The sequence below is a fragment of the Lissotriton vulgaris genome, chromosome 1_1, assembly GCF_964263255.1.
Source record: "Lissotriton vulgaris chromosome 1_1, aLisVul1.2, whole genome shotgun sequence".
Classification (NCBI taxonomy): domain Eukaryota; kingdom Metazoa; phylum Chordata; class Amphibia; order Caudata; family Salamandridae; genus Lissotriton; species Lissotriton vulgaris.
Window position 1 is genome coordinate 940,684,869 of NC_141685.1, and position 13,109 is coordinate 940,697,977.

At 47.8% G+C, this 13,109-nt stretch overlaps 1 protein-coding gene across 1 annotated transcript in view; it reads left to right on the forward strand.

Moving 5' to 3' along the window:
• LOC147748230 (keratin, type II cytoskeletal cochleal-like) overlaps positions 1–13,109 on the forward strand; it is a 214,146-nt gene that overhangs the window by 99,558 nt on the left and 101,479 nt on the right. Inside the window, exon 6 of the mRNA XM_086959155.1 lies at positions 6,707–6,832. Coding sequence (XP_086815281.1) covers positions 6,707–6,832 — 126 coding nt within the window. The remainder of the gene's footprint in view (positions 1–6,706; positions 6,833–13,109) is intronic.

Consider the following 13,109-nt stretch of genomic DNA (forward strand, 5'->3'; position numbering starts at 1 on the left):
GCGAATGTCTAGTAAGAGAATACCGTTAATCAGTGTTCCCTTGTCTCTCTGTTCAACGGATACCCCGGAAACCCCACGAGAGGGACGCCCCCCCCACCCAACTCCTCAACCCTCTGGTCCAAGGTTTTGGTTGCCATCTTCACTACCACCCTTATCCTGGATTGTTCTGAAATCAGACCTGGGTAGGGTGTGTGTGGGGATGTTAGCTCGTGCCGTCTCTGCGAGGACTCACCACCAGAATCAGGTACTTGTGGGGAAACCTGACAGAACACGAAGCCCAAGTTAATTACCTTTCCCAGACGTCATGAGCGACACAGAGATCACATTGCAAGACATAGCAGCGATGATTGCCACCATGTAGACAGAAAATCTCAGTTTGCGTCAAGATATGACAACCTTACAGGGCCAGTTAGCAGCAGGGGTCACTAGTCCCTGGGGTTCCACTCCCTCTTCCCGGGTAAAGCAAGAAGGGCTGCTCCGTCCACCTACCTTCACGTATGGGGGAGCCTCTTCCGCTACATCCCCGGATAATGCCATCCATGTCATCGCTCCCCATCCTGTGCAGCAAGCTCCCCCTGAAACGCTTTTATGGCGACAGTAGTAAATATAGCGTCTTTCTCCATCAATGTCATCTGCACTTTATGGCCAGGGTCACAGCCTTCCCAGACGACGCTTCGAAAGTGGCGTTTATCCTTTCTTACATGGGTGGCGATGCAGCACAGTGGTCCATCTCTCTGGTGGAAAACGACAACCCCATGCTGTACAGTCTGCCATTATTCAAGGAAGCACTGCGATGCATGTTCGCCTGACATACCTTTGTTCAAGCAGCGGACAACAAACTCCTTAACCTGAAACAAGGCAATACAGAACTGCTTCATTACATCATGACCTTCAATAGGTTGGTCATCGAGGCCCGCTGGCCCGAGACAAAAAAGATCTCCATGTTTTACAGAGGCTTACGCGACGACCTCAAGGACCTGATATCACAGATGTCCGACCCACCGGACTAGATAGGACCGTTAATTGACTTAGTGGTCAAAGTCAACTACAGAGTCCATGAGCGAAGGAACGAGAAGGGTAAAGGAAGCGACAACCGGTTCCTGACGATGAAGGAGAGAGCCAAAGAAGAGCCTAGTCCTCCGGGTGATGCTACCAAACCCATGCGGATAGGCGGTGTAAGAGGTCCGATCCCCAACGAAGAACGTGAAAAAAGGAGAAGACAAAACCAATGTCTCTATTGCGGACAAAGCGGGCATTTCATCCGAGAATGCCCCGTGAGGCCTACTCGTGCCAGAGGAAGACGACCTTATGCCTTGCCAGTTTCCAGGATGTACAAATCGGGAAACGGGGAAACCCAGTAGGTAGCGGGGCCCAGCTACTGGGTTCCTCTCACTGTGAGACCTCAACCCCTGCCTTCTTCGATGGCAACCACCACCTTGGCATGGAGGTGGTTCTTCGTGCCGGAACAGGGCAGTCATGGCAGGTTACTGCCCTTCTGGACTCTGGCACCACAGGCAACTTCATAGATACCCAACACATGAAGAGATTGGGTATAGACATGGTGAACAAACCCAAACCCGAAACCGTCAAGGCAGTCGACGGTACTGACCTTACCTCCGGTCCTATCCTGCATCAGACCGAGGACCTGTACATGGAATTCATGAACAACCATGTAGAAAACATCTCCTTCGACGTCATTGACGCCCCCCAGTTCAAAATTATTTTGGGGTTGCCATGGCTGGTGCGACATAACCCACGTATTGATTGGGCATCTGGTGTGCTGGTTCTGGATTCATCGTTCTGCAGCACTAACTGTCATGGACACAGGAGGACCTCGGGTATATGCCCGGTGCAGGCTCGCACCGTGGCCTTAACAGAAACTTGCACGACTACACCAGAGGGAGTTCCATCTGTATATCAAGACCTGGCAGCGGTGTTTGACAAGAAAGGAGCAAACACCCTTCCTCCACATCGTCCTTTCGACTGCAGGATAGACCTGATCCCTGGTTCTACGCTACCTTGCAGCCAGATCTATTCCCTCACCGAAAAGGAGAATGAACACCTCCGCTCCTATCTCAATGAGTACCTACAGAACGGGTTCATATGCCACTCCCGGTCCCCGGTGTCCTCTCCTCTTTTCTTTGTGTCTAAAAAGGAAGGGGACCTGAGGACTTGCATAGACTTTAGGGCCATGAATACCATCACCATCAAAAACAGGTACCCGCTTCCACTGATTTCCAATCTACTGGACCAAGTCAAAGACGCCTCCATCTTCACTAAACTCGACCTTAGGGGAGTGTACCATCTTGTCAGAGTCGGGAAGGGTGACGAGTGGAAAACAATTTTCCGAACCAAATATAGCCTCCATGAGTACCAAGTCATGCCTTTCGGACTCTGCATCGCCCGCGGCGTTCCAGTTCTTCATCGATGAAGTGTTAAGGGATTTTCTCGATATATTCTGTATAGTCTATATCGACGACATCTTCATCTATTCCAAGACCATGGCTGACCATATCCTGCATGTACGTGCTGTCCTACAACAACTCTTACGGAATGGATTGTATGTTAAGCTGGAAAAGAGTATCTTTCACACCAAGTCCGTTGAGTTCCTGGGCCACGTCATCACCCCTGCTGGTATCCAGATGGACAATAAGAAAGTCGAAGCCATCCTACGGTGGCCATCTCCGACTTCAGTAAAGCACATACAGAGGTTCTTAGGCTTTGCCAATTACTATCGTCGTTTCATCGCTGGTTTTTCTAGCATGGTCAACCCCATTACACACTTGTTACGGAAAGGGGTGCCTTTCTGTTGGAGTGACACATCCGAACACGCCTTTCAGGAACTAAAACAGAGGTTCACGACCGCCCCTGTGTTGAGACATCCCGACCCAGAGCTTCCATTCACGGTGGAGGCTGATGCCTCACAAAACGCCCTAGGAGGTGTGCTGTCGCAAAGGGACGCTGAGACAGGTCTTCCACAACCCATGGCGCTCTATTCTTGAAAACTCCTGCCTGCCGAGCGAAACAACTCCATCTCCGACCGAGAGCTATTGGCCATAAAATCAGCATTCGAAGAGTGGCGCCATTACCTAAAGGACGCCAAACATCCTGTAACGATTTACACCGACCACCGGAACCTCCAGTTCCTTCGCTCAGCCCGTGCTCTCACGTCACTCAATTATGTTGGACCTTATTCTTCAACGAATACGACTTCCGTGTCACCTATCTACCAGGGAAAGAGAACGTGAAGGCGGATGCCCTGTCTCGCCTGGAGGACACAGAGGATACTGTTGGTACCTCTGAACTCTTGCCAATTATTCCGGAGCACCACTTCCAGGGTGCTGTGTTGACTTCCGAGTTTCTTTCCCTTCTTCATGACGACATCACTCAGATGGATCCGGCCGCAGGGACAGCTAGACTCAAGGGACTGACGACCAAATACGGATTCCTGTATAAAGAGGACATGTTTTATCTTCCACTGGTTGCCCGACAACAGCAGGCATTGCAGATGTGTCACAACCACGTCCTATCGAACCACCCTGGAGTAAAGAAAACAATAGATCTCGTAAGAAGACACTTCTGGTGGCCGACGTTGGAGGAAGACACCAAAGAGCATGTAGCACATTGTGTAACTTGTGCCCAGGGCAAGAGCATCACAGGGCCATCAGTTGGGCTGTTACATCCGATACCCGTCCCTCCATATCCTTGGCATACCATCTCCATGGATTTCATCGTGGAGTTACCAACCACGTCGTTGGGCTTTACCACTGTTCTGACCATAGTGGACCACCTCATGAAAATGGCTCACTTCATACCGCTTAAGAAACTGCCCTCGGCGGTTGCACTAGCAGGGGTTTTTCTGCAGAACGTGGTACGGTTACATGGCATTCCTTCAGTGGTGATAACGGACTGAGGCACCCAATTCGTGTCCCGTTTTTGGAACGAGGTGTGTGCTGCCATGGATATGGATGTCCGGTTGTCATCCGCTTATCACCTGCAGACTGACGGACAAGCTGAAAGAACGAACCACACCATGGAGCAGTATCTACGGTGTTTACTCCTATCAGTTGAGAGCGAATGGGCTGACGTGTTATGGATGGTGGAGTACGCCTATAATAACAGCAAGCATTCAGCCATCGGCATGTCTCCATTCTATTGCCTATAGGGAAAGTGAAATCTGGCTCTCCAATCGACCCCCTCCCAATTTCCGTACTCAGACTCTTGGACACTCCACAACTTTCCGTAATCTGCCAGACGTTGAATTTATCCCTCTCCACGGCAAAGGTCCTGTCCATGTGGAAACATGCCATGGTCTCTCCACTGCTAAAGAAACCATCGGCAGATCCTAAAATCCTGGCCAATTTTCGGTCTATTTCCCTCCTACCTGCTTTCTCCAAAGTTTTGGAGAAACATGTCCATGGTCATCTTGCTCGGTATACGGAGGTGAATGACATACTTCACCCCTCCCAATCGGGTTTTCGCCCTGGCTTTTCGACAGAGACAACACTGCTTGGGGTGATGGAAAATCTTCGCCTCCTGGTAGACAGAGGGGATTCCGCTGCGCTGATTCTACTTGACCTCAGCGCAGCGTTCGACACCATCTCCCACAACATTCTGCTAAAATCTCTCTCTGCCATGGGCATCAGGGGCAAAGCATTGGATTGGATAGCATCATTTTTGACACTAAGGACATTTCAGATCACCTTCAACACCTCGGTCTCAAATGTCCATCTATCCCCCTATGGAGTCCCTCAGGGCTCGGTGTTGAGTCCTTTGCTTTTCAACCTATACGTAACCCCTCTTGCCCAGATCGCCGAAGCGGCAGGTCTAAACATGTTCACCTATGCGGATGATTCGCAGATTATCTTTTCATTCTCTAATGAAGATCAGGACTCTTCCTCTCTCTTGCAGTTAGGCCTCAGCAAAATTGCAACATGGATGAGGGACAATCTGCTCAAACTGAATGGTGGTAAAACTGAGGGGCATATTATCAAGGGGGTTTATCTCCGCTTTTTTGGCTTTAAAAGCCAAGAAAGCGGAGATAAAATTATCTCCCTATTACCTAGCTGTTGCTAATACCAGTTAGCGACAGCTAGTAGGAGATAGCAACCATCTTGGGCCCCACTTTGCATGTCAGTGATATTTATCACTAATGACATGCAAAGTGGGCGTGCCAAGATGTTAGCGACTGAAAACAGTCGCTAACATCGCTATCTCCTATTACCAACTTTTGGAGATATTTGCGCTAAGCGCGAATATCTCCAAAAGCTAACACCTGCCCTGAGCAGTTCTTAGCCATGTTATCCAATGGGAGGTGGATAACATGGCTAAGAGCATTAGCTCGGTAATGCATGAATATTGCTGACTTTTCAGCGATATTCATGCATTCCGGCGATTTTTATCGGATTTGCGGTAAACCTTGGTAATACCAAGGTTTATTTGCGGTAAAAATCGCCGCAGCTCAGCTGTACATTTTTGTCTCTAACCAAGCAATAGCGATAATTATCGCTATTGCTTGGTAATATGCCCCATAGTTATTAAAATGTGACATGATTTTCCAGGACAGCCGTGAGGTTGTCTAAGGAGTAGTATCACTGCACAAAATGTTGGGGATTTTAGGAGCGGTTTTGTGACCACTTATTCAAAAACTGGTATCTCATTTGAAGCATTCTTGGTCAATCCCAAATACAGGGTATTACTGTAATCAAAGCAAGGACAGATACGGCTGATTAATACCAAAAAACAATCCTTTCTGTGCCACGTGAGACAAGACCCTTTAAAGGGCCTAACTGAAAAAAAGGGGGGGGGAAACACACACACAATAGGATCTAAAAACAGTATTATATCCTGCTGCCTCGGGCTAAACGAATTGTTACAGGCCTTGATTCCTAGTTATAGGCCTCAGCTGCAGGCAAAGGCCTATAATGAGAAATGGCTTGTAACCAGTATAGCCAACGGCAGAATGACTTTAAGGCTATTAGAACATCCCACAATTTAGGATATCATCTTTTAAATTAAACAGAGAGGAGTAGAAAGACAAATACTGAACTGTTGTAGGAAAATTCCTATACCAGCCATTATTTGCCCTAATCTACTCCATTGTCTTCAATGGCGCTTGCAACATTTCAATGCTTCAATTAAATTTAAAGCCTAAATTTCACCAGTGCCCTCCTAGAGTTGAGTAGCTTTCCATCTCCACAGGCTGCTGATTATGAGATCATGAGTTTGAAGATCCTCCAACCAGCATGACTTATTTTTAATGCGATCCCCTTTAAAAAGTTTGAACCCATTAAATCACCAAAGTCTTTCATGCAATTGCCATATCTTTCTGCAGGAGATTCCGGGTAATCCTCAATCCTCAGGATCAGCTATGTGTCATCAGCACACATGTAGATGAGTAACTCGGCAAGCTGAAATACAGGCCACCAGGGGATCAATATAGTTAATTGAACAAAGAATGCAATAGGCCCAAAGCTCAAATAACCCCATTTTGTGTGCTGATGGATTCTGCGGAAAGGTGGGATATAGGCCACCTATGTGTAAGACTTTTAAAAAGACTCAAACCACCTATGCACAGACTTGATACTTGCCTAACACTTGAATATGCAAGAGGAGCAACTACTCAGCAGCAATAATGTTCGCTGACAGGGGACAAGTGATTTGATGTGCCTCAATGCAAAGACATTTTCCCTGTTTTTATTGACAGTATGAAGAGCTGCAGTCCTCGGCTGACCAGCATGTTGATGTCCTGAGAACCACCAAAAATGAAATTTCTGAACTAAACAGAACAACCCAGAAGCTAAAGGTTGAAACTGAAAATGTGAAAAAACAGGTAATTATTTTCCCATTTTGTTACAGTCAAAAATGTGTACGGGACAAACTACTGGTTGTTATCAAAGGCTAGGCAGCAAAGTTTAAAAGAAAACTAGGGGTGGGTGGTGAACTCCACTCAGCCAGCAGAGTTTGCGGAGTTTTTCCAACTCCGCTGGGAGCACGGAGTTAGACAAAAAACTCAGATTTCCACCACCGAAGTCAAACACCAGCCAGCGCTCTTGTTAAAAATAAAGGTTCTACAAGCTCCATCACGAATGCCTGGTTTGCCTTTATCAGCTCGCAGCAAACTTTCAAGATATGGGGACGAGAGTGAGTGTACGTGTTTCTGAAGGAAAAAGGGAGTAGAAATCATTGGGTTTATTTTGTTGATGAATGCTACCGCTGCTTTAGTGTTTCCTCCAGTTCTAGTGTGCCATGAATGTGGTAATGGGTTTGTTTCATAGTATGCGCACAACACTCACTCCTCCACCTCTGTTACACTACCACCCCACGGGGGCCAAGAACTCTCAGAAGCAGGTTATGTTGTCCAAGGCGTAGACTTTTTATTCACATAAATCTAATAATCACCACAAACCATCACAAGAGTATTATATATATATATATATATATATATATATATATATATATATATATATATATATATATATATCATTCACAGCATCGCACTAGCGACATCCACATGTCAAGGCAGTAAGGAAATTAGGCCATACATTACAGTTGAACTTCTGCTTGGCCGTAGACTTCAACTTAAATTTGGCCGACTCGGCCGTCCCACTCTGCTGCGCACATTGTGCCAGCAGGCCCCAACGCACTACAGCAAACATTTGCATTACTTGAAATCCAGGGCCGCAGAGCACACCCTGAATTTGTCCGACTTGACGTCCCATTAAGCCGTGCACATTGTACCAGGAGGCCCAAAGTAATACAGCAAACAGTCGCATTACTTGAAATCCTGGGCACCGCATAGCACACCAGCCCACCGGGGTATCTGCACAAAGGCAGCCGCCCCAAGAATTTACTCAGTCCATATGTTGCGGGTTAGGGCAGTAGTCCAAGACCACCAGCAGGTCAGTCCCCTCCATGCCTACCCTCTGCACACTTCCATCCTACCCCCTCCTGGGGTCTACATACTGGCTAAACCTCCATCGCTGTGCATGCACCTCTTCGGTTATCTGTCAGCGCTCCGCAACCGAGTGAGAAGCTCTCTGGCATACTCGCCCTCCCCCCCCTCCCCTGGCGCTGACTGTCCTCCACGGTAGCCCAGTGTAGACTGGATAAAGATCACCTGCCTCTTACCGGACCAAGTGTACCACGACCAGCTGGAACAGCACCCTTTTTAAGTCTCGTAGAGAGACCTATTGCCGCCCATCCACAAAGCTGACTTTTTACGATGAGGATTTTCAACAGTTCACATGAATCACGTGCTCACAAGCTCCTCGTGCACAAGCTTGCATTTGATCATCAAAGGCACACAAGCTTCTCCCAGCAGGCAGCCCACCCCTCTCCCTCTCCATATGGTCGCTCGAGTTGCAGGCAGCAGACCCCCTCCCTCTAATCCCACATCTTCCCCGAGCCTTCTGCCTATCAGCCTCCCTCCCACCTCCCCTTAATTGCTTTAATTTTCACGGCTTCGAGGCTGTGAGCTACTTCAAAGAGATCCGCTCCACAGCTAATCAGCCTGCCCACCCCCTCCCTGCAGTAGTTTTTTTTGTTACGTGCAAGGAGTTATACGGCTGATGACCTAGCAGTGTGACACTTTGGGAAGAGGATCTCTTTTTCTGTTTACATACTTTGTGCCTTTTAACTACAGCATGCCAGTTTGCGGACATGTTACGTTGTGTTATGTTGTCAGCTTTTGTGTAGCGCTTCCCTGTCATGTGTAAGGCCTCGCAGCGCACATACTCAAGAAAAAAATGCTGTTGACGAGTTGCTTGTTTCTGACGTACTTCCTGAAGGCTAAATGGAAATGGATCTCTGGCTGTCAACGGAAACCCATGCAAAATGCAACGCTTGTTTTTTATTCACGGTCAGCCTGCAGTTTCGTTTTCAACGCCCCATGTCCATCTCGTGAAGTACAGAAACTACTTAGGTTGAAGTGGGCATACGATACCAACCAGGCTGCTGCTCCCTCGCCAATGCGCTCCCGCCCCGCCCCATACCAACCAGCACAACAGATGTACTGAGCCGCAGCCACGTACAAACACACACACAAACTGTCAGAGCAGCACATTCCAGACTCACGTCTACAATGGCGATGAGAACAGGTTGGAGCAGCTTGAGTGTCGAAACCAGTTACCAAAGGTGCACTCTGCAAGGAGGCGGAGTAAGTAGGAGCAGGCATCGGCACAAAAGACAGTCTTTCACAAACGTGTGAAAAGCTGCACACTCTGCTTAGCGCAGATTACTGACCAATATACCTTTATGCACAAGACAAGAACATACATCAAGTCTCCAACCGGGCGATGCCACCTACATAGACAAACAGACGAAATTCAGGAGCAGGGAAGAAGCTAAAAAGCTGACGTCATTTTTATTTTTCTCCATTGTTAGGAGTCAATCACGCAACGGTCCCTTCTCTTTAGGGCGAGCGGTAGTGCCTCTTAAGGGTTCAGATGGTTGCATGTCTTCAGAGGCACCAGTCTGACTTCAATAGAAATCTGGAGGATTCAAGACCATCACATCAACTCGGGTCCCACATAGTTCAAAACAGAAGACACAAGAAATCATTTGGCAAATACGATCTCAATTTTAGTTGAACTAACTCCTTACAAAAGTAGGCATTACATTTTGGGAAAAGCAGACCACCACATAACGATATGTATTCGCATCAGACCCGCCACAGCAATGCCGAGAGCTTCACACTTCAAAGGAATGCTCTCCCCCGCCCCCATGCCTCTTCTCTCACCCTTTCGCTATCTCCCCCGCCCCCCCCACCTTCAGCCTCTTCCTCTGCAGTCTCAGCTGGACCTGCCCTCCTTCACCATTTGTATGCACAGCGCACTCTCTCCCCCCTCCCTCCTCCTCACAGTGCTACACGAAGGTTGGCACCCCGGCTTGTAGGAGAAGGTTGCTTTACACTGACATCTCCAAACTTAAGTTAAGCGCCCCTAGACTGTACTTCCCATGCTGCGGATGTTTATATTGATTTGTTTGTACTTTGTAAAGTAAGCACGTGTCTTTCTATATGTAAGAACACCTATTGAATACCAGGGACTTCTTCAATCTGCACCCGACCAAGAGTTTCGTAAGTTAATATTAAAAAATTAAACTTCAGAGTGTTGTAAGAGAAAGGAATTGCAGGCACAGCTAAACATTTTAAAATATTTAGCAGCACTTTATCAAACGAAGTTGGCTGCCGTGAAACATTTTGTAGTTGAACACATAGTAAATGTGCTTCAGGACAAAAAAATTAATGTGTTTTCATTATTGATTTTACATCTGAACGCCATAAAGGATTTATAGGTGTGGGGGCTGCAGCACCTCCTTCTTCCCTTCTTCCAGTGCATCTGCTTTCAGACCCACAATCCCTTCATGGGATCTAGACACGCACGCAATTTTTTTTTGTAAAGTCTCTGACTCTTGGACAGCTGATAGCGACCTTTGATAAAGCGCATTGCAGACTCCCACTCATCTCCAGGCGTGCCAAACAGGTGTCTGTGTTACCCGACTCAATGGTTCTCGATTCTTTGGCGTCAGAAAGATGTGACGCTAGTTTTAGTCTACAAGTCCCAGGCAAATGTCTCGGGTAATCGCTTTAGTCCACTCAGCTATCCTAGAATATATTTATCTCTCTCTCACGCTCTTGGTCACTCCCATATCATTCTCCTCTTGCATCCCCCCCCTTATTTAGTTTCACTTCCTTTCTAACAATACTATAAAATCTCCTCTCCGCTACTCCTGACACCCCCCTCCCCTCAGTCTCTCCACTCTCCCCTCTCCCCTCCTCTCTCCTCTCTTCTCCTCTCCCCTTTCTCCCCTCTCCCCTCTCCTCACTCTCCCCACTCTCCCCACTCTCCCCTCTCACCACTCTCCCCTCCCTCTCTCACCTCCCTCTCACTTCAATCTCCCCTCTCCTCACTATCCTCACTCTCCCCACTCTCTCCTCTCACAACACTCTCTCCTCTCTCTCCACTCTTCCTATATTTCTGTCTCACTCTCTCCTGCCCCTTCACTGTCTTGGCCTCTCCACTCTTCCTCTATTTCTGTCTCAGTCTCTCCTGCCCCTTCACTGTCTTGGCCTCTCCACTCTTCCTCTATTTCTGTCTCACTCTCGCCTGCCCCTTCACTGCCTTGGCCTCTCCACTCTTCCTCTATTTCTCTCACTCTCTCCTGTCCCTTCACTGTCTTGGCCTCTCCACTCTTCCTCTGTTTCCGCTTCACTCTCTCCTGTCCCTTCACTGTCTTGGCCTCTCCACTCTTCCTCAGTTTCCGTTTCACTCTCTCCTGCCCCTTCACTGTATTGGCCTCTCCACTCTTCCTCTATTTCTGTCTCACTCCCTCCTGACCCTTCACTGTCTTGGCCTCTCCACTCTTCCTCTGTTTCCGTTTCACTCTCTCCTGCCCCTTCACTGTCTTGGCCTCTCCACTCTTCCTCAGTTTCCGTTTCACTCTCTCCTGCCCCTTCACTGTTTTGGCCTCTCCACTCTTCCTCTATCTCTGTCTCACTCTCTCCTGCCCCTTCACTGTCTTGGCCTCGCCACTCTTCCTCAGTTTCCGTTTCACTCTCTCCTGTCCCTTCACTGTCCTGGCCTCTCCACTCTTCCTCTATTTCTGTCTCACTCTCTCCTGCCCCTTCACTGTCTTGGCCTCTCCACTCTTCATCTGTTTCCGTTTCACTCTCTCCTGCCCCTTCACTGTCTTGGCCTCTCCACTCTTCCTCAGTTTCCGTTTCATTCTCTCCTGCCCCTTCACTGTCTTGGCCTCTCCACTCTTCCTCTATTTCTGTCTCACTCTCTCCTGCCCCTTCACTCTCTTAGCCTCTCCACTCTTCCTCAGTTTCCGTTTCACTCTCTCCTGCCCCTTCACTGTCCTGGCCTCTCCACTCTTCCTTTATTTCTGTATCACTCTCTCCTGCCCCTTCATTGTCTTGGCCTCTCCACTCTTCCTCTATTTCTGTCTCACTCTCTCCTGCCCCTTCACTGTCTTGGCCTTTCCACTCATCCTCTGTTTCGGTTTCACTCTCTCCTGCCCCTTCACTGTCTTGGCCTCGCCACTCTTCCTCAGTTTCCGCCTCACTCTCTCCTGCCCCTTCACTGTCTTGGGCTCGCCACTCTTCCTCTATTTCTGTCTCACTCTCTCCTGCCCCTTCACTGTCTTGGCCTCTCCACTCTTCCTCAGTTTCCGTCTCACTCTCTCCTGCCCCTTCACTGTCTTGGCCTCTCCACTCTTCCTCAGTTTCCGTCTCACTCTCTCCTGCCCTTTCACTGTCTTGGCCTCTCCACTCTTCCTCTATTTCTGTCTCACTCTCTCCTGCCCTTCACTGTCTTGGCCTCTCCACTCTTCCTCAGTTTCCACCTCACTCTCTCCTGCCCCTTCACTGTCTTGGCCCTCTCCACTCTTCCTCAGTTTCCTTCTCACTCTCTCCCGCCCCTTCACTGTCTTGGCCTCTCCACTCTTCCTTTCCATCTCACTCTCTCCTGCCCCTTAACTGTCTTGGCCTCTCCACTCTTCCTCTATTTCTGTCTCACTCTCTCCTGCCCCCTCATTGTCTTGCTTCTGTTTATTGTATTTGCACAAATCTAATATCTTGGTCTATTCCTTTTCAATAATCAGGCATTTTTGTTTATTAGGTGTTTATGTTTTTGATTGGTTTATTTATAGGCACTTTCTATCTATTTATCGCCCTCACTCTATCTATCGCCCTCACTCTATCTATCGCCCTCACTCTATTTATCTATCTCACTCACTCTATCTATCTATCGCCCTCACACGATCTATCGCCCTCACTCTATCTATCTATCGCATTCATTCAGCACCACCACTCAGGGGCACCACAGCATCAATCTGTGCAACCATTCAACAAAAACTGGTTCAAATATGGTCTCTCAATGTCTCAAACTTTATTACAAATGTCACAAAAAGATGTTAATATTTAACTTCTGTTCTGGGATTTTCGTCACAATAAAATACACTTAACACAATCTTCACAAAAGTTATTTACAAAAGATTAAGCTATTGCTATTATAAATTACAATAACTTTTATTTAAGTATTAATTATTTTTAAAAAATTAAAAACCATTGTTATTTGTAATAGTAATACATCTAAGTCACGTAA